Source organism: Camelina sativa, chromosome 20 (genome assembly GCF_030686135.1).
Source record: "Camelina sativa cultivar CO46 ecotype springtype chromosome 20, ASM3068613v1".
Lineage (NCBI taxonomy): Eukaryota > Viridiplantae > Streptophyta > Magnoliopsida > Brassicales > Brassicaceae > Camelina > Camelina sativa.
In genome coordinates this window covers 11,196,825-11,218,457 of record NC_141899.1, presented here as the reverse complement: position 1 = coordinate 11,218,457, position 21,633 = coordinate 11,196,825, and the positions used below count along the sequence as shown (strand labels likewise).

Below are 21,633 nucleotides of genomic sequence, written 5' to 3'. Positions count from 1 at the left end.
ATGACACACACAGCCAAACACCTTAAGATGACCAACAGAGGGTTTGTGACCACTCCAAGCCTCAAGTGGTGTTGTCTGGTTTAGAGCCTTCGTGGGGAGTTTATTTTGAAGATAAGTTGCTGTAAATATTGCTTCAGCCCAGAACACATCTGGCATACCTTTGTCTTTTAACATGCTTCTTGCCATGTCCAACAGGGTCCTGTTCCTGCGTTCAGCCACACCATTCTGCTGTGGTGAGTAAGCCACAGTGAACTGCCTTTCTATACCGTTTTCTTCTAAGAAAGTTGAGAATTTCTCTGACTTGAATTCACCTCCCCTATCTGACCTGATTTTTTTAATTCTTTTGCCAGTTTGAGTTTCCACCATACTCTTGAACTTCTTGAAGGTTGCAAATGTGTCTGACTTCAGCCTCAAAAAATACACCCATAGCATATGTGAGAAATCATCTGTAAAGGTAAGTATATACACACTCCCATTACAAGATGGAGTTTGCATTGGGCCACATATGTCTGTGTGAATTAAGTCCAGCACTCCTCTGCTCTTGGTTTCTGACATCCTAGGGAACTCTTCTCTGCATTGTTTCCCTTTTACACATGCTTCACATACCTCCTGCATTACTTTGAATTTTGGTAGGCCTTTGACCATTTGACTTGTCTGCAGGTTGTGTAAGTTATGGAAGCCAGAATGTCCGAGTCTTTTATGCCAAAGTTCAGACAGGTTCTCCTGTTTGGCCATCCTTACACTCTCCTCAGCTAATTGCATTCGTAACAGGTAGGCATTTCTTACCCTTTCTACTTCTGCAATCTTTTCCTTTCCTTGATTGTAGATTGTACATTTGTTGTCTTCAAACACGACTTTATATCCGTTTCTTGTCATCTGCGGAACATTTAGGAGATTTTTGTCTATCTCAGGGACAAGTAGAACATCCTTGATAGCTCTTACTCCCTTCTTGGTCATCACTTCTATGTCTCCCTTTCCTGCAGTCATTATTCTTTCTCCATTTCCAATTCTGATAGGGATTTGAACAGCTTTGTCTATTTTTGTAAATAGCCTTTCTTCCTTGGTCATGTGACTTGTAGCACCACTATCTATTAACCAGATTTCATCACTATTTGTATGATTTCCCACTTGTGCTGCACTAAACAAACCAGTCTCCTCTTCTAGTTCTGGTTGTATTCGCCTTTTCTGACATTCTCTAGCTATGTGACCAGGTTCTCCACAGGCAAAACAACCGTTTCTTGGTCTAAATTGCTTGCTAAAGAACTGGGATTCATAGCTTTGAGAAAAATAGCACTCACCTTCATTGTGGTTGCTCTTTTTACAGATTGTACACTGTCTTCTCATGTCTTTTATTTTTGTTGACATTTGTTCCAAGAAACTTTGTAGAAACACGATCACCGGAATCGACTGTGCTCTGATACCAGCCTTTATCTCTTATCTTAAGCTTCCTTAACTTCATTATACACCATACATTACATATTTATACTTAGGTTAACACTTTAACCTATAGTTTTGTAGACCAACAACAAACCCATTAACATATGGGCTTAACAATTAAACAGGCCCAAAAGAAACCATTAACTCTTCTTCTTCATTCACGACTTCTCCTCTAGCACATCGATGCTCTTCCTCGATTCTTCTTCTTCCAAACACTCTGATGATGCCAATTTGTGGATTAATCAAAGATTGACTTCCAACAATTCTTAATAAAGAGCCTGAGAGTCTTCCGCTGGCCACTGCACATACTCTTAAGTCCTAAGAGAATGTTTGCTTACAAGAGGGATATCACTTCATATTGAAATTTGTGTCTTACTTAAAAAAAAAAACTTAAAATACACTAAAGCAAAAACTCGCAAAAGAGTCATGATCAGAGAAAAAATCTAAAAGGATATGTCCGGATACTTGTCTTGGACTATATACTCACACGGCCTCATATATCCGATCAACGATCCCTTCACATTTCCAGCCGGATCTGCCGTAAAATTCACCGGTAAATCGCGGCAAGTCACGATCAAGACACCAACTCCATGACCGGATCGACCATTTATCTTAATGCTAGTTACGACTTCGACCAGGATATCCCAAACCACGCCGTTGCGGGGTGTTGTAACCGTTTCGAAAACGGCATAAGGAAGCGGTACATCATTGATTTTTCTGGTTACGAGTGAACTGAAATAATCAGGACTGGATGACTCGGAGATTAGCTTGTCTCCGCGGAGGAGACGCGATTTCATTGTGTGGAGAGAAGCTTTACATCCGTTACCTGGATTCCTTGTTGTAAACCCGACGTTCCAATCAGCGGTCGCGTTTGTGTTTGAGGCGTTTGAGACGGAGAAGGAGTCAGCAAAGACCTCCAAGTAACAGATCCCTTTCAGGTTTTTGGGAATGACTAGACTCAAATAGAAGATGAGGGCGAATCCAAACATTCCGAGAGTGTATAGGAGGTAGAAAACGCAGAAGGAGGCTGGTGTAAGCTTGAACGCTCTTTCTCCGTAATTATCACCGTTTGCATTTGCATTTAGGGCTGCTGAATCTTGCGGATGACATTGGCAGTATCTGCGCCTGAGACCACAAGAAGTACAAAGAGACCTTGTCATTTTTGCTGTAATTTTTTCATGTGAATGATATTAACTAGTTATATGTTTCGATGATTTAACGATAGGCTTAACTAAGTAACCTATTGCAACGTAAACAGATATTCACGTATCTCATTTCTGAAATATCGTAACAATATGTATACTCGCACCGTACCTATTCAATCTTGAGTATCCGATCTCCTATATATCATAACAAACTCTCGTATCTTACTTACAAAATCTCGAAAGAAATAGAAAAAAAAAAGTTATCTTAAAATATAAATCATATTAATTAAGGTTTAAAATCACACACATCAAAACCATTCTTTATTAACAACAAAACAACACAAAAACAGAAAAATGGCAAACAGGTCTATGGAAATAGTGACCGGATTACCAATGCCACCGTCCTCCGTCACTCCTCCTTCACGGTGGTGGACACAACTACATTCATTATTCCTTCGTCGTAAGGAACTCACTAAAGAAGAGAAATCAGCTATATTTTGTAAACCCTATTTGTGCGGCTTCTTGACTATCGTAACGTTTATGGGAATCTTTTTGTTCATGAACAAACTTTTCTGCCACGTCAGCTTCTCCGTCGAATCCATCTACGTTTCCCCCTCCTCCTCCGCCGCACTGCACTTCGATTTCCTGGCGAGAAACCCGAGCTCATTTTGTCCTATCAACTACGATGGAGACGACGTGTACGCCAAGCTAGGTTCCATAAACGCCGCCGTTTTGAAAACGTCTCGCAAGCCTGGTTCACGTGGTGGTCACACGAGTTTCTCAGTGGATTTGGCTACGCCTACGGAGTGTGATAAAAGAGTTTTCGAATTGGACATGAAACTTAGTGCGAAGAAGAAACATCCTGGAGTAGGAAACGAATATGGACATTTCTATATCAGGTGTCACAATCTGACCATCGGTTATCAGAAGACCAAGTGCCATTCGTCTTTCAAAGAGTTGGATCATAAGAGTATATATGATATACTGAATTAGGAACTCTTCTTGTGTTATATTATTGCAAGTGTCTTCTCTCATAAAGTAAACTCCATCATTTCATCAACGTTAATTTATGTAAAGGAACAATGTTTGAAAACTGATGAAAACAATTTTAATCACAAAACACACACAGACTGACTCCAAGACTCCAAAACAGAGCCAATAATTTTTCCAGGGTACTCGAATTCATAACCTATATAAAATCTAGCTACCATTTGAGATTAGAGTTATTTGGTCTTCTTCCGTAGAGGCTCAGCTTATATAGTTTTTTTTTTGTCGTCTGAGGCTCAGCTTATATAGAAATGATATAGTTCACACTGTATGGAAGAGGATGATGTAGAAACCTCAATGTGCTTCCATATCCAATCTTTTTTTTTTTTTTTTTTTTTGACAACATATCCAATCTTCTTTTATCAAATAAACAACTCATAATAAAAATTAAAAAAAACAAAAACAAATAACCCACCCAGCCAACATATGGATCATAATTTTTTTTTTAGAATTAATTAAAAAATCTAATGGGATTCCAAGTGATCTCGGAATTCATACTCGCACCGTCTCATATTACCAAGCAACGATCCCATCACCTTCCCCGTTGAATCCGTCGTGAATTTTACCGGTATATCAGGACAAGCTGCCAAAAAAAAGCCGTCTCCATATGTAGCATCTGTTTTCACTCCGGACAAAACCTCAACCCTAACGTTCCAAATCACGTCGCCAGTAACCTCCGGCATCACCACATTCTCGAAAACTACATATGTTTTGTCCCCAGCCACATATTGTCCAAAAAAATGACATCATAGGTGATGTACTGGAGATAACTTGGTTGCCACGGAGTAGACGAGACTTGAGTGTATGTAGATAGATCTTACAGCCGGTGACTGGACTCCTCACAACGAAACCGATCGTCCAATCAGCACCAGAAACGTTTGCGTTTGTGTTTGCGTTTGAGACAGAGACAGAATTGACAAAAAAACTCCATGTAACAACTTTCTTTGGGGTGAATAATTTCGGATTGACCTAAAATGATGATAATCATACCGACTAAAAATATACAAACGTAACTAAGGTACTCACTGCAGCAATAAGCTGGCGTAATATAGATGGGCTCGCCGGGAACGGTGGTTGAAGTTTGTAAGAGACATTGGCCATCTTGGTGAAAGAGGCCACAAGAGGTACATTGAGAATTTGACATTATGGAAGTTTAACAACACTTCCTGATGAATAATTGACAACTTTTATAGATAGGGTTTTAGTAGCTAAATTAATAAAATTTGGCCTAGCTTCAATTCTTTCCTTCTATCTAATACGCCATATATTTCAACTACTTGAAGACTGTTTTGATTCGAAAGCAGATCTAAGGAAAATATTTCCTTCTATTTTATTTTTTTCTTGCTCAATCAAATCTATAGGAAGTAGTCTTTTACTTGGGTCATAAACGTTGAATTGTTTGATAAACTATTTTTCCTTTTTCTTTTTTTGTACTTCAGTTTTCGAATTTGGTTCAATTTTTGGATTTTGGATAACGATAACAATATTTGTAATATACTGCAAGTATATTATAAACAAACAAACAAAAACTCGTCGGTGAGAGAATTGAGGAACCAAAATACTGGGATTTTGGGTTTTCTTTGGAAATGGTTAAAAGCTTACAAAATAATTAGTTTTCTATTTTTAGGAAACTAGAATTTTTGAAAATTTGAAAGGTTTAAGTGGTTTTTTTTTTTTGCTTTAACAAAAACATTTTTTTATAAATTAGTTTCTCAAAAATGTAGGGAATATAGTTTTTAAGAGATTTAACACATTTTCAAAGAAGCTAAAAATCTGGTTTAAAGTTTCATCTCAACGTCAGTTTTTCTTTTCACACTTCAAATTTTATTTTCTTAAGTTTGTACCAGAAACAAAAGAAAAGAAAAATTCTAAATACCACTCTAATATAGAAACAATCAAGGACTACTTAGGCTGGAATCGGAACTACTTACGAAATGTTCTCACTATTTATCGGAACTTATAAAGTACTATGTTTATAATAGTTTAAACGTTTAAATATAAGAGAAAAAAACATCTAAATAGAATAATAAGTTAATAACAAAAGAAAAGGAAAAGCAGAATATGATGAAAGGCCTGATCATCAAAACGATTTCATTTACCCAAAGTCTTCAGTTTTGTGTAAGAAGAGTGACAATGAATCTTCTCAACGTCCTCATGGCTTCGGGTCAGGTTATGACACCTTATATCAACATGTCCAGCGTGTTGAAGAAGTCAACTATTGGAACCTTATATGCCGCTCTTAATTGGATATATAATTCTTTGGAAACGAGGGTCGTTTGTATTACCCTCGGCAACGAAATCAACTGAGAAAGCCGTGTGACTTGGAGACTTGCGTTCGTGAGAAGTATTTAAAACGGCAGCGTTTAACGGACCAAGCCTCACCGCAGTTTCATCACCTCCGTTGAAGATAGAATACCTACAAAAGCAAAAACCATAGTCAGGAGAAGCCACTTGCTTCGAGCATCAGATATTAATATGACAAAATTGTGGAGGGGAAAAAAGAAAATGCACGTGTTACGTGTATATATATATATATATATATATATATATATATACCAGGAGCTAGGGTTTTGGACGAGAAAACTAACGTGCCATCTGTAGGAGGAGGGAGTGACGGCGATGGATTGGATTGAGAATTTGGTGCGGCAGTGAGCATTTTCGACGAAGCGATGATGAATAGGTATTATTATGGCGATGTAGGTGAATACGGTGACGCAAAAGGGTGTACCATATGCCGTATATTCCTTCCAAGTGGGGTTACGATCATTCGGTGCCGGAAAAGTCGCTAGTGGTCGTGACCACCATCCACGAGGAGGAGGATGAGTGGTTGAGGATTGTGGCATTGGATATCCGATCACTACTTCTGGTATGGTTTGGGAAGCCATTCTTATTAATTTGTGTTATGTTTTTTTTTTTTGTTTTTTTTTTTCTGGATGTGTTAGTTAGGAGAGGAGATAATGATTTTGACGTTTGCCTAATCATTAATTCTAAAGACGAAGGGGAGCGAGCATGGTTTACCAAATTGGAAAATTACAATCATTTCGAATTTTCGATTGATTCCAATTCTTTTTTCTTCTTTAATATTTTAATTGTTCCTGAGAAAGTTTGTTATGATATTTCAAACACAATCAAGAATTAAATTATTTGATATATATATATATATATATGCATATATCAATATATTTTTTTCTAAAACTTTACCCCATGTTGCATGTAGCTAATGAAACATTTCAAATATTTGATAGAAAGTATCGCATGTAGATCGGTATTGTATCAATTGGTTTAGCAGCCAAAGCATCCGGCGATTTACATTCATCACTTTTTGTAACAAGCTTGCTATTGGTGACGGAACAAGGGCTTGGGGTCAATTCCAAACGTGTACACTATGGAGAGAACCATATAAAATTAGAGATTATTTGTTCTTTGCTTGTCTATCCTCCTTCACAATCACGATTTGTGATGAGATTTTTCATACGTTGTTTAGATCGAACATTAGTCAAGATTGGACCGACATGATGCACCATCTTCTTCATGGTAATTTCACTCATTCGGCTTTCAAGCCAGAGTGTACCACTTATGGTGTGAATGTTGTGATCGACCTCACCGAAAAAGTATACAGTATTCGACGAGTTACATGGTTTGCCTCATTGACAGGACTATCAGTTTTCGACTAAGCTCCCTATGCTACACTAGCACAAGCAAGTTTGGTGTACTCTAGCGGTGATTTTAAGCTTGTATAGTTGTATATGTACTTCATTTGCTCAATCTCTTGTTTATCTATACTTATTTATCCCTAGGGGTGAACCTTTCCATTCACCCCCTAATAAAATAAGGTAATAAAATCTGTATACATTATTATAAAATTAAAAAACTTAAACCGCACTTTAATAAATCCAAACCGACATATATAAAATCTAAACCATAACCATCTCATTTGTGAACCCAAACCGTATATAATTTCGTTCTATTTATAAAATCTAAACCCTAACCATCTTATTTGTGAACCCAAACCGACATATAGTTTCGTTCTAATTGTGAAATCTAAACCCTAACATCTCATTTGTGAACCCAAACCGACATATTATTTTGTTCTACTTGTAAAATCTAAACCCTAACTATCTCATTTGTGAACGCAACCGACATATAATTTCGTTCTAATTGTAAATCTAAACCCTAACCACCTCATTTGTAAACCCAAACCGACATATAATTTCGTTTTAATTGTAAAATCTAAACCCTAACCACTTCATTTGTAAACCCAAACCGACATAATTTTATTTTAAGTTTAAAAATCTAAACCAAGCCAATATTTAACTTTACTTAATTAAAAGTATACAGAATTTGTTTCCTTAATTTGGTTTGCTTTTTAATTTAATTTTAATTTATTTTTGAAATAAAATATTAGATGGAAGATTCTGATTGGCTGAGAGAAGAGGGAGTGAATGGAGAGGTAAACCTAAGTATTTTTTCTTTATGCTCTCTAATTTTTACTTTATTTCCTTGTATATAACTCAATTTGATTGATCGATTAATAAATTTGAAATTTCAAAGGAAAAAATACATTTTGAATTAATTGTTGCGAAATTTGAATATTATGGAAATTTTCAATTGTACAGTTTCATTTTTTTCATTATACAATTTAATAAATACTTCTTTAAAATACAAAGATAAGTTTTTCTTTTTCTCCAGGATTGTTGATTATCTATAAGGTACTGTATATATTACTTTTATCTCTTCGGGAAAAAAAGAAAAAAAAAAGTTAGCATTGTTTGATGAATTAGACAAAAATACGGATGCCTAAATTTTTTTTTTTCTTCAAGTTAATAACCTAAAGCCGGAAAACAGAGATAATAATACTACAATCACACCGTCTCATAATCTGAGAGACCTAAGCCAGGTTATGCTGGTATTTATAATCACACCGTCTCACATTTCCAAGCAACGATCCGATCACCTTCCCGGCCGGATCCGTAGTAAATTTCACTGGAATAGCGGGACAAGCCGCCATCAAAAGACCGCTTAAACCTTGAGATTTCGAATTAATAGCAATCATAATCTCATCAACCCGAATATTCCAAATCACGTCACCAGTAACTCCCGGCACAACCACCTTCTCGAAAACGACAGCTGTTTTGTCTCCCTTGACGAAATAATCGGACGAGGGATTTGATGAATTGGAGATAACTTGGACGCCACGTAGTAAACGCTAATTAAGTGCATGTATAGAGACTTTACAGCCGGTGACTGGACTCCTCGCAACGAAACCAACCCGCCAATCAGCTGCTGATGACACGTTTGCGTTCGAGACGGAGATGGAATTGGCAAAAAGCTCCACGAAACAATCTTGTGTTCCGTCAAGTTTAACAATACCCACACCAAAGAGACAAGTAAGGGAGAAGAAAGCAATGATAGAAAAGTAACAAGTGCAGCAACAACCTGGAGTAATAACCCAGTCGTCGGAATCGGTGGTTGAAGTTTGCCGTTGACATCGGCCAGGTTGGTGAATGAGGCCACAGGAGGTACATTGAGAACTTGACATTGTGGATGTTTAATTAAACGCTTCGTTATGAAAAAAAAAATAACTTATATATATACTTGAATCATCTTTTGATTACTTTTTGACTTTTTGTACTTTTTTGTACTTAATTTTTAATTCGCCAAGCAAATCTAACTGATATATTTTACCCCTTTTTCCGGCTCAATCGAAGAGAAATTTATGGGAAGTAGCCTTGTTTTTGTTTATCTACTATAATTATTAAAATGAATATATACGTGCAGTTTGTAATTTTAAATAGTTATCTTATCCCAAATAACATATATCGTCTTAATTTGTTAAGTCTTACCTTATTCAAGATAAACACTACACAAAATTTAAAATATAAATTTTTTAGATACACTAAAACTACACAAATGTAATTACATCTCTGCAGAATGTTTTGTTTGTAAACAATTTTTCATCGGTTCATATGAGAATATCTTTTAGAAGAAACAGAAAATTAGTTTTTAAAGCTAAAATCAGAACTACTTGATTAGAGAAAATGACAGTTGTTAACATGATATTTTCTACGTCTTTCTTTATTAAATTTTTACATGATTATGAAGCCAAATACAAGTAGTTACAGGGAGAGACGGCGATGGATTGGATTGAGAATTTGGTGCCGCAGTTAGCATGGTCATGAAAGCGAAAGAAATATACCATTACGGCATTGACGGTGGTCGGTGAATATACCGCCGCAACAGGGTGTAAGGCAAACCGCTCTCTCCATGCAAGTGGCTTTAAGATCATTACTCCCTTCCATCATCTACGACGAGGAGGAGGAGTGGCTGAGTTGTAGGAATCAGTTTGGAATTCCATTATTCTTTTGGCTCTTTCTGTCTCTCTTTCTGTCTAACTGTAAACAGGAAAGAATGATTCGATGTTAACCTACTAAATAGGGAGAGACGAGTTGGGGGGGACATAATTAGTAAATATACAAATATTTCGATTGATCTCTCTTCTTTTCTTCTCTTTTTCTATCTTTTAAGTTTTATATGATGATAAGATTGTAATAAAAGGTAGAGAAACAAAAATTGTTATGCTATATTTTATGTTTACAGTTAAATCTAATTTGTCTTAAAGACAAAATCCAAACAATCAATTTTATCTCTTTTTAATTTAAAAAATAAAATAAAATAATGAGCATATTTTAAAAAATTAACAAACAACTTACAAAAAACTTGACATATATGAATAGTCTTTTTTGTGCAAATACAAACAGGCATAGCAGCAGCATACATAGTTAATAAGCTCATTTAAACATAAGTCTATCTTTTTTTTTTTTGGTCAAACTCATATATTAAGAAAAGGAAAGAGTTAGCCTCCAAACGAGGAGGAAGGTAATACAATGAGATTCAAAGAGGAAGATAAAGCTGATTTAGCTAGAGCATCAGCAGCAGTATTGTTTAAACGAGGAATAAAGTTGAAAGAGATAGAGGAGAAGACAATCTTTAGACATGAAATGTCATGGAGAAGTCTTGAGAGCTCCTTGAGGCTACCAGCAGAATTGAGCAGCTTGATGAGGACTTGAGAGTCCGAGAAGATCTTTAAAGATCGAATTTGAGAGATATGAGCGAGTGAAGCGGTGTGAACCAGAGCACTTCGAATCGCCAGAGCTTCAGCTGCGAGAGCTGAAGGAACAAAAGAACGTGAGGAGGTATCCTGCGAGATGATAAGACCATTCGCATCCTCAATGATCCACCCCGCACCAGACATTCCGGTAGTTGGACACCAAGCTGCATCCACAAAGCAAGAGTGTGTACTAACAATGTCCGATGGGACTAAGGGGGGAGAGGAAGGGGATCGTAGAGGCGGGATATCAAGTTGGGCGTTTTGCCACTGGATTGCATCTGTTATTGCCTTAAGGATAACTTCTTGGGCAGAGAAGAGACGACCTTCAAAGAGGTTAAGGTTCCGGGCAGTCCAAAGATTCCATAAAATCCAGGGTGCAAGCGGAGTTAAAGATACTCCCGAAGGAGGAAGGGTCACCAGATGGTGAAGTTTCTGTAAGAGGAGACGAGGGGAAGTAAGAGGGAGGGGATCTAGATGGGTTGCGAAGGGTGCCAGTCTCCAAACCTGCTCAGCAAAATCACAGTGAAGAAAAATGTGAAGTTCATCTTCAAAGGCATCGCATCTCTTACACCATGTATTGTCATTGAGTCCTCTTTTTGCTAGGTTGGAACCGGCAGCGAGAGCACCAGAAGTGAGTTTCCAGAGGAAGGTTTTGAGCTTGGGAGGCAGCTTTGTGTTCCAGATAAGCTTCGTCCAATCAAAGGAATTCCCTGCTGATTTCTGAGGAAGCTTCTTTGCCAAGGCATAACCTGTTTTGGAAGAATAAGAACCTGATTTTTCAGGTAACCAAATCAATGAGTCTGTTGCGGGGACAGAGCTTGGGATTAAAGAACGAATTTCGGCCTCATATTGAGGTAAGTGTTGACGAATGGCGTCCACATTCCAGTCATTGGAATCTTGGCAAATGAGATCTTGGACTCTAAGGTCTGCTCTTGTTTGAGTTGGGGGTCCGAGGGGGCGCTTAGGTTGGGAAAGTGACAACCACGGGTCGTTCCAGACACTAATGTTTGCACCATTCCCTATTGCCCAACCTAACCCTTGGAGCAAGAGGTCTCTGCCCACAAGGATGCTACGCCAGCCATGAGAGGCTACACGGGGAGAGGAGGAACAAGTTAAGAAGGTGGAGGAACTACAGTACTTGTTTAATAGCACTTTGGCTAGTAATGAGTCTGGTTCTTTGATTAGCCTCCATCCTATCTTGGCGAGAAGAGCGTCATTGAAGTGTTCTAAGTTGCGAAAGCCTAAACCGCCTGCATATTTCGGCTGTGTAAGAGATTCCCACGCCACCCAGCACATTTTTCTCTTGTCAGGCTTGTCATCCCACCAAAAGCGAGTGAAGACAGATTGAATTTGTTTGCAGAGTGATACTGGGAGCTTAAAACAGGACATAGAATAAACAGGGAGGGCAGTGAGAACGGATTGGAGGAGAACTTGTTTTCCTGCTCCAGACAGGCATCGCGAGGACCAACTGTGAGCTCTTTGGCGGATTTTATCGACATTTGAGGCAAAAATGTCTCTTTTCTTGCGACCAAAATTCTCCGGGAGTCCTAAGTAGTTACCGAGACCACCTTCTTGTGAGATGTTGAGAGTAGACCTAACTCGGGTTTTCATTGAAGGTGGAGTCTTTGAAGAGAACGTAATGGTAGATTTGTTAAGATTGATGCACTGACCCGAAGCTTTTTCATAAGTACTCAAGATCTTCAACAGGTTTTGACAATACGCATCACTTGATTTGCAAAAGAACATAGTATCGTCTGCAAATAGAAGATGGTTAATCGGAGGGCTTGTTCTGCAAACTTTGATACCAGGAAGTAAGCCTCGATTCTGAGCCTGGACGCATAAACCGGAAAGAACCTCGGTACAAAGAATGAAAAGATAGGAGGAAAGGGGATCTCCTTGACGCAATCCACGGGATGGGATGACTAGACCTTGAGGAACTCCATTGATGAGAAAGGAGTAAGAAACTGAGTTAACACAAGTGAGAATCCAAGAAATCCATGTGTCACTGAAGCCAAGTTTTCTTAGAACAGCTTTGAGGAAGCCCCATTCAATGCGGTCATAAGCTTTGCTCATGTCCGTCTTAACCGCCATTGAACAATACTTCTTAGCTTCGGATGTTCTGAGGAAGTGCAAGATCTCATGTGTTATAAGAACGTTATCTGAGATGGCTCGATTTGGAACAAAGGCAGATTGAAAAGGCGAGATGAGTTGATGTAGGAGGGGTTGCAGACGCTTAGTGAGAATTTTGGCAATGATTTTGTAATGAGTGGTACAAAGGGCAATGGGTCTATAATCGCTCACTCTTCTAGGGGTAGTCACCTTGGGGATTAGTCTCACATGTGTTTCGTTCTGGCGTGGGTTCAGATAACCTGTAACAAAGAAACTCCGAATGTCTCGGCAAACGTCTTCACTAATAATGTCCCAGAAAGTCTGGTAAAAACTTGAAGAAAAGCCATCAGGGCCAGGGGCCTTCCCGGGGTGGATTGAGAAGGCAGCTGCTTTTATTTCAGCATTGTCAGGGATCATTGTTAGCTTCTCATTCATTGATTGGGAGATAGAAGAGTGAAGGGTTTCTTCAACCACCTTGAAGTCTTCATTGTCATTCGAGGTAAAGATGGAGCCATAGTAGTTGGCAAAAACAGAGGCGATGTGTTCCTCTTCGGTGAATTCCTCTCCTTGTTCATTTTCGATGACAGAGAAAGCATTAATGGCTCTTCTGCCTCTTGTGACCGCGTGGAAGTAAGATGTGTTTTTGTCCCCGGCTTGAAGCCATTGGACTCTACTTCGTTGTCGCCAAAAGAGTTCCTCGTCCTTATAAGCTTGCTCCAGGCTTGAGGAAAGTTCAGAGATCAGGTCATCATTTGGAACAGCATTGGAGAGAGTCTCATCCAAACCTTGCTGCAAATCTTTGATCAGTTTGCTGCTGTTGTGATGTTGCTCTTTAGTCCATTTAATGATCTCCGAGCGACATCTATTAAGCTTAGTGATAACATGATCTTCTGCAGAGGTCTGATCCATCCATGTTTTGGAGATAAGGTCTCGGATTTCAGGTTTTGAGGTGAGTCTGCGATCAAAGCGGAACAAACCTGTCTTTTTGCAAACAGTAACGTTGAAGAAAGTGACCAGAGGTCTGTGGTCCGAACCCTCAAAACGGAGGTACTTACAACGCCCAAGGGGGAAGGCTTCTGTCCATGAGCAGTTAGCTAGAGAGCGATCTAATCTTGAGCGGATGAAGTGAGAGTAGCGTTTACCCCTCCAGGATAAAGCCTCTCCCGTGTGCTTGACGTCCCATAAGCCACTTTGAGAGACAAAGCTCCGAAAATTTAAAAAAGAACCTTCCCATCGAGGAGGACCACCAACTTTTTCGTCGTTGTTGAGGATGTCATTGAAATCTCCAGTAAGTAACCAGGCCTCTTCACGGAGAGAACCTAAAGTGGTCATGTGTGACCAAAATAACGCTCTATTTTCTTGCTGAGGAGGACCATAAATAAAGGTAATGAAAGAGGAAACTTGTTTGAAAGTAGCTTTTACATCTATGAAATTTGGGGAGGAGTCCAAAATATCAATAGAGATTCCTTCTTTCCAAAGGAGAGCCAAACCACCACTTAAACCAATGGGGGGAACTGTGAAATGATTTGTGAAACCAAGTTCTTGAAAGGAGGAAACAATAAAATCATCTGCATTTTTAGTCTCCATGAGAAACAAAAAGTCTGGGGAAAAACATCGGTGTAATTCCTTAAGACGACGAACTGCCCGGTTGCTTCCCAAACCCTGGCAGTTCCAGCTCAAAATAACTAAGGAAGAGGGTTTAGTGGGGATCGAAAATCCACCACTTCCCTTACGGTAGCAGGAATAAGGTTGATAGCAGGCTGCGTTGAGGGAACAAAGCTGGGGCCTGCATTGTTGTCCTTATCGCAAGGTAAAGTCCTAGAGGAACCTGCGCACAGTCGCTTCCTAGGAGGGTTAGTTGATCTTATGGAGTTCACTTTTCTTATGCTTGCCCCTTGGAGGGGACTCCTTGCTCCCCTTGGTTTAGCCGGAGCTCGAGGGACTTTCCGTTTGCCCGCAGACTTTGAAATGGATTTTGAGGTTGTATTAGCGACTGATCTTGTGGAACCAGCTTTGGCTTTTGTTTGTTTCCTCTTAGTTGGAGCAGTGGAGGGTCCTAGGCGGAGAGCAATGGGAGTTCTCTCAGGGGTGAGAACAGGGGATCTCGCAGACAAGGGATTGGTGGGTGAGAGGTGAGCATTGGGGTGATCATCAGAAGCCAAATAACGTACCTCAACATCCTGAAGTTTGCTGGAGTTGACAGAGACCTCTTGTCTTTGTAGGTGATTACTAGTACCTTCTCCCAAAGAGAGTCGTTCAAGGGCAGGGCGTCTGCTCTGCGACGAGATAGGCAAACCCTCAGACTCTTGGTGAGAAGGGAGGATTAGTAGTGTTGGGGGGTTTCGTGTAGGCCTTGGGGATGGCGTGTGTGATAAGTCAAGTCGAGCAGAGGCTGAAGCTTCACGAAGAAGTGGAGAGTTGTTTGCAGGTCTTCCTCTGGAAGTGCGTGCACCTTCCGACTCCAAAACAGCAGAAAGAGTTCGAGGATCAGTTCTCCTTGGAGAAGCATCATTAGTTCCTTTGGAGAAGTTATCTCTATCGGAATTTCTTGGTAAAGAGTGTTGAGGACTGCTTTGGGAGAAACCTCGTGAGGGTTCTGCAGGAGTACGGTGAGAATAACTAGAAGTGTGGTGGCGAGGTTGGTACTGACGAGTGTGATGAGAGAGGGTAGATGGGCGCCTAGGGGGGGAATGCCTACGAACTGAGTCTTCACGCCGATCTTCTTTGTTTCGAAAAGTGCTAGCAGAGGGAGGAGCTCTAGGATTAACGGTAGAGTCAAACCTTGGTGTCCTTGTATCTCTTCGACGGTCGATTCTGCGTTTGTCGTCGAGTTTGTTGAGAGTGAGTTGTTGGTTGATTCCCAGGGGTTTGCTATTGTTTTCCTCAGGGGATGAGAGTAGAGGGCAGTGCCGTTTCTCATGAGAGAGAGAGAGGCAGTGGAAGCAATGCTTTTCGAGTCTCTCATACTCTAATTCAACCGAAGTGACCTCTCCTGAGGGAAGACGTATTGGGACACTTCTTTCCAACGGTAAAAGGCCATTGATTTCTACGCGGACCCTGGCTTCAGTTGAGTCTTGGCCAGTTACGGGTCCCAGCTCCTTACCAATTGTACGAACAGTCTGGTCGTCCCAAAGGAGTGCAGGGAGCTTATGGATACGAATCCAAAACTCGATGGTGTTGGGAAAGGAAGCCGAAATGATGGGAGCCCAACGTTGAAGGATAAGCATCCATTGCTTGAAGTGGTATGGACCTTTCTTGAGAACGCTTTGCAGATCCGTTTCAGTTTCAAAACGGAACTGGAAGAGTTCTGGTCCGAGGTCTCGACCAGTAACTCTGTTGTCGAGGTTCCAGAATTGGGGTAAGTACTCGACAATCGCCTTTGCTTTTTGAACTCTAGGGTTAGTAACCCTCCCTATGAGGGTGAGCTTGTTTTCGTCAGCTAGTCTGGAGGTATCTCTGTCAGGAATTCGAACTGGAGATCTACGAGCACTTCGTAGGGAGCCTGCTACCCATTTTGCTTTATCAGATTTGGAATATCTAGGCGACATTTTAGACTGAATGTAGAGAAAAAGTCAGATAATTCTGTGACAGTCAAGTAGGGAGAAGACAGAGCACAACCTAGAGGTTACGTAAACAAAGATCAAGCAGGGGAAAAACGTGACAGAGAGTCAACCAGTAATAGGTGGGTTTAAAGGAAACAGGACTGCAGCGACGCAGTAAGGGGGTAAAAGAACCCAGAGAAGAGTGAAAAGGCAGCTCCAAAAGAAGTGGAGGGGCACCACCAAGATCTGCACTAAAAAGCAGAGAGCCTAAAAAACAGTGGAGAACCTCATGGGGAGGTAGTAATCAGTCCAGGACAAAAGGTTACAAGAAGTAAACGGTGAAAAGCTAGAAAAAACATGAAAAAAGAGAGATCGGAAAAGTTAGCTGCGGTGGAGTAGAGCTCATGCACGGCGGTTTAGATGGTAGGTGCGGTGGAAATTGTCATTTCGGGAGTTGGTGAGACTTCTTCGGGGAAAGTGCCTGAGAGCTTCTAAACCTTGTACGGACAGTTGACTAACAAAGTATTATCAAGTAAACATAAGTCTATCTTGGTCTGGTTTATATCCTACACGGCACACGGGTTATAGACTTATAGTCCTTCATGCATGATATGTTAAATTGTTAATTAATTTTATATGTCACATACTTACATGTGGTGCTTGATTGAGGAAAATTCCTCTTATCTTTGAAATTAAATTTGCTTTGACTTCGAGTAAGTAACGCAGTTTCCCCCAAGTTAGACACACAAACAAATATTCTTTGAGAGTTATAAATTGGCGGAGTAAGCCATTTGCTCAAAGTCGTGAGGATGATATTATAACTTAAGGATAGAAAAAGAAAGAGAAAAAATTCTAGATTATATTATAACCATGCTCTTATAATATCCCATATGATTTATCAAATATACGAAAAAAATAAGACAAAATTGAGCCAAGTCTGTGCCAAGAATAAAATAACAATAACCTTAAGCCAAGAAATAGCTAGAGATCATAGATTCATCATGAACGGACAAAATTAAGCCAAGTCTGTGCGTAATTCATACTCGCACCGTCTCATATTACCAAGCAACGATCCCACCACCTTCCCCGCTGGATCCGTCGTGAATTTCACCGGAATATCGGGACAAACCGCCGTCAAAATACCTCTTAAATTTCTAGCATTGGTCTTCACTGCATGCATAACCTCAACACGAAGATCCCAAATCACATCTCCAATAACTTCCGGCATAACCACCTTCTCGAAAACGACTTCTGTTTTGTTTCCTAAAGAAAACGACGACGAGGGTGATGTTGAATTGGAGATAGCTATGCCGCCTCGGAGCAAACGTGAATTGAGAGGATGTAGAGAGATTTCACAACTGGTGACTGGACTCCTCGTAACGAAAGTAATCCTCCAATCAGCGGCTGAAACGTTTGCGCTTGAGACGGAGACTGAATTGGCAAAAAGCTCCACGTAACAACTTGTTTTTTCGGCAAGACTGGCAAGCCTTACAACGCCTAAAAAAGGGAGGAAGAGGGCACCGACAGTAATAATGTAAATACAGAATGTCTTGCAGCACAAAAGTACTGGACACGTAACTTTGACGGCCTCGTCCGGGAGGGTGCTTGAAGTTTGCCGGCAACATTGACAACGTTGTTGAATGAGGCCGCAAGAGGTACATAGAGATTTTGCCATCCTTACACGTTTAACACCTCCTAATGATAACAATAACAACTTATATATATATATATATATATATATATATATATATATCTAGCCTTTAATGTTTTGGAAACTAGATCTAAAATATTATAGATTCAGGTAGTCTTGTTTAGTGTTTATCCTCTTAAAAAAAATGATTAACAATCTTCCTCTAGTTTAAATATTTAAATAATATTCTAATAATTAATTAAGTAATAACTTGTTAATTTACTAAAGTTTTGTGTGATAATATCTATATATGTTTATTTGCTAAATAAATTATCATATACAGTAGAAAACAGTTTATCATAGATTATCAATAAACGCTGGGACAGCGACAGAAGAGAAGAAAACAGTTTCGCTAGAGATGAGAGGAAAAGTGTCGCAAATGAAGAATGATGTGTCGCTGTCGCGACTATATTAATTTCCACAAACAAAAGAAATTGACTATATTAAATGTAAAGATAACACCATGAAACAAAAATAGCATATGCAGATCCAGGGAACTACAAATCTATTTAGAAGCTTAGACACTTGGCTGAGAAGTTTCTGAAGTGTGAAGTGGGTAATGGTCAAAGAGCTAGTTTCTGAGTGTGTAGTGGCTAATTTAAAAGAGTTATAGTTTCTGGTTTGATAATTTGGACTCCCTTTGGCCCTCTTATCAAATACATATAGGAGAAGGAGGTCCAAGTAGCTTACAGTTACAGATTCCAGTCAATGCCTCCGTATCTGCAGGTTATAATTTAAGGTGGTCGACTCTTCCATCACCAAGATCAGATCAAGACACATTCATCTCACCATGCCCCAGCTACCTAGCTTATCATCCATGAATGACAGTCGTGGTTGGTTCGTTGGAAATGTCAAATACAGAGGTTTCTCATCTGCAATGACTTGAGAAATTTTGAGACCTTAAAACTCAGTTAAGGTGTGGTTTCACTCTGTCTGGTTAAAGGAGCAACTCCAAAGCCTGCATTCACAATGTGGCTCAGAGTAAGGTTAGCTTCATGGGGCATACCTATTTCAAACACTTGCTGTCTATTTTCACGATTTAGTAGAACCAGGGACGAACATCTGTTTTTGCTTTGCCAGTATAGTAGCAATATTTGGAGATATGCTCAAATCACACTTGGCTTTACCCCGATGGTACGCTTATAACGTCGTAATTTTGAAAACATGATAATTTTACTATTGTTATTTGTTATTACTGTCCCTCTCATAGCGTGGTGGGGGGGGGGGGGGGGGGGGGGGTTAGATAATCTTAGTTGGTAAAACATTAGATGAAAAGATATCTTAAAAAAATAAACGAATATAATATAGTTTGCACATGTAATTGTAAAAAGAAAAAATATCTTGAGTAAAAATAACAGAGGGAAAAAAAAAGAAACCAAAGAATTGTAAGATGAAAACACCTACTTAGTAGTATTACTGTAATGATATCCTGATAAAATCTTCAACTTTGTGAAAGAAGAGTGACAATGAATCTTCTCAACGTTCTCATGGCTTCTGGTTAGATTGTGACACCTTATATCAACATGTCCAGCGTTATCGCTCTGTTCGTAATTTTTATGCTTTGCCCTTAACTTGATATCAAATTGTTCAAAAACAACGCCGTGTGTATTACCCTCGGCAACGAAATCCACTGAGGAAGCCGTGTGACTTGGAGACTTACGTTCGTGAGAAGTATTTTAAACGGCAGCGTTTAAGGGACCTAGTGTAATGACCCGGAACCTCGGTAGCGGTAGTACGGAGAGTTGCCGAAGAATCGGTACCGAGAAGTGCTGAGAAACGGTACCGAGAAGTGCTGAAAAACAGTACCGAGAAGTGCCGAGAAACGGTACCGAGAATGACCGAGAGTCAGTATCGGAAGTTACCGAGAAGCAGTGCCGATAGTTGCTGAAAACTAGTGCCGAGAGTTACCGATACTTAGTATCAAGGAATACCGGTAGCCAGTGCTGATAGTTGCCGATACTTGGTATCGAGGAATGCCGATAGTTGTCGATACTTGGTATCGAGGAATGCCGATAGTTGCCGATACTTGGTATCGAGGAATGCCGATAGTTGCCGATACTTGGTATCGAGGAATGCCGAGAGTTGCCGATACTTGGTATCGAGGAATGCTGATAGAATGCGGAAGTCAGCGACGATAGAACGCGATAGGTTAAGGGGATTGGTATAGAAATGGAGAGTTCGAGACTACTGAAGTAGTGCACAGACGTTTGAATTGAAGAAATGGAATCCCAAGTTTATTGTGTTCAGGCTTGCAAGTTCCTGGATGAAAATGGGGATCTTCGTTTCCGAAGATACAGGCCTGTAAGTTGCCGAATAAAGTAAAGAGAGGTTTCGGTACTTAGTCCGAGAGACAGTTCGAGTAAAATATGAGTGAAAGTCCTAGTGATAGTGATAGTGATAGTGAAGTGATAGTGATAGTGAAGTAGAGTGATAGTAAGTGTACTATCCAGAAATTAATGCATCGGTGAACGATGGATCGGGCCGATGGACAAGGATGGATCGATCGGACTATGGGCTGGTGGGTGGCCTAAAGGACTCGGTAATCTCGCGGAGATTTAAGCCGACTCACGGGTAAGGAAACCCGAGAGAAATGGAAACTCGCGGAAAAGGAAAGGCAGTCAGATAGGGATAGATGCGAGAAACAAGGGAAGTTGGGGGCGATGAGACTTATCGTTCTAAGGTAACTTAGGGCGGTTTCGTCGACCCTATATAAGGGACGAAACCCTTAAAATTCTCTTGTTTTGCATAAGCATCTGAGAGCCACCGCAAGAGAGAAAAAGAAGAGTTCCATCGAAGCTTAAACCGAAAGATCCTACGTCCAAATCGAGAGAGGAACGGTAAGTGTCCTTCCACCTTGATATGTCGATGGTTATGGCATGTATATCGGATATTAATGGTATCGATCTGTCCGTGTAGAAGAGGGGATCATATCCGAGCATAGGAACCGAGAGTTCAATACCTTAGGTCGATACCGAAGATGAGTGCGTGACTGTGGCCGAGTTCCATGGTTGATTCTCTTGACCCGTGGTTTATTTAATCTCGTTGATTTCTTGTCTTGTTAATGGTTAATGTGTTCTACTGCAATATGAATGGTGGTTGGCCTAAACGAATTAGGCAACTATCCAATGGGAATTGTTTGACTTGCGTGACTTGATTGGAATATACCCTGTGTTAGATTGAGATCGTTGAACTGAGCCTAGTGAGACGGGATGACCGCTCCACTAAGTAAACTTTGTTTACTTACACCTCCTTTTAATGACGCAGGAAAAGAAAGGTCCGATGATCAGGATTATAGTGGCTGACCAGCTCGTGTGACGAAGGCAAGGGAGGAAGAGGATGGTGGCTTTGGGTAGATTCATTCATGGCGTTTAATTCATAACATCTAACACCTCCTTCTCAATGGTAACAACCGGTTCTCCATCCTCACCATCGGGAAACACCAGCTGCACTCGCTCATCCACAAAAGCATCGTCCATCAGATCTTCTGGTCTAAATCTCCCACTCACGTTACTCCCCGTAACCTTCTTCGCCCAATTCATACGGGGATGAGTTAAT

General features: G+C 40.1%; 3 protein-coding genes and 2 pseudogenes across 3 annotated transcripts; 1 reads left to right on the top strand and 4 right to left on the bottom strand.

Annotated features, from left to right (window-relative positions):
• Nucleotides 1-1,758: 1,758 nt before the first annotated feature.
• On the bottom strand, nt 1,759-2,835 carry LOC104770538 (uncharacterized). The gene has a single exon (XM_010494979.3). It carries the CDS (start codon nt 2,595-2,597, stop codon nt 1,881-1,883), a length of 717 nt encoding a protein of 238 aa, XP_010493281.1. The 5' UTR covers nt 2,598-2,835; the 3' UTR covers nt 1,759-1,880.
• A 101-nt stretch (nt 2,836-2,936) lies between these two features.
• LOC104772437 (uncharacterized) lies at nt 2,937-3,575 on the top strand. Its single transcript, XM_087504402.1, has one exon. The coding sequence runs from the start codon at nt 2,937-2,939 to the stop codon at nt 3,573-3,575; it is 639 nt and encodes a 212-aa protein (XP_087360528.1).
• A 518-nt stretch (nt 3,576-4,093) lies between these two features.
• On the bottom strand, nt 4,094-6,592 carry LOC104772436 (uncharacterized; annotated as a pseudogene).
• Nucleotides 6,593-8,517: 1,925 nt separating this feature from the next.
• LOC147918714 (uncharacterized) lies at nt 8,518-9,168 on the bottom strand (annotated as a pseudogene).
• Nucleotides 9,169-17,403: 8,235 nt separating this feature from the next.
• On the bottom strand, nt 17,404-18,063 carry LOC104772434 (uncharacterized). Its single transcript, XM_087503660.1, has 2 exons — nt 17,760-18,063; nt 17,404-17,693 (listed from the first exon to the last, which is right to left on the bottom strand). The coding sequence occupies exons 1-2, from the start codon at nt 18,061-18,063 to the stop codon at nt 17,404-17,406; spliced, it is 594 nt and encodes a 197-aa protein (XP_087359786.1).
• Between the last annotated feature and the right edge of the window lie 3,570 nt (nt 18,064-21,633).

What these genes read in the sequence shown, in the direction of transcription:
- LOC104770538 (XM_010494979.3), bottom strand. Translation starts at nt 2,597, where the DNA reads ATGACAAGGTCTCTTTGTACTTCTTGTGGTCTCAGGCGCAGATACTGC.
- LOC104772437 (XM_087504402.1), top strand. Translation starts at nt 2,937, where the DNA reads ATGGCAAACAGGTCTATGGAAATAGTGACCGGATTACCAATGCCACCG.
- LOC104772434 (XM_087503660.1), bottom strand. Translation starts at nt 18,063, where the DNA reads ATGGCAAAATCTCTATGTACCTCTTGCGGCCTCATTCAACAACGTTGT. An exon ending in GATTACTTTCGTTACGAGGA is followed by an intron (nt 17,694 to 17,759) that starts GTCCAGTCACCA and finishes GAGGCGGCATAG; the next exon opens with CTATCTCCAATTCAACATCA.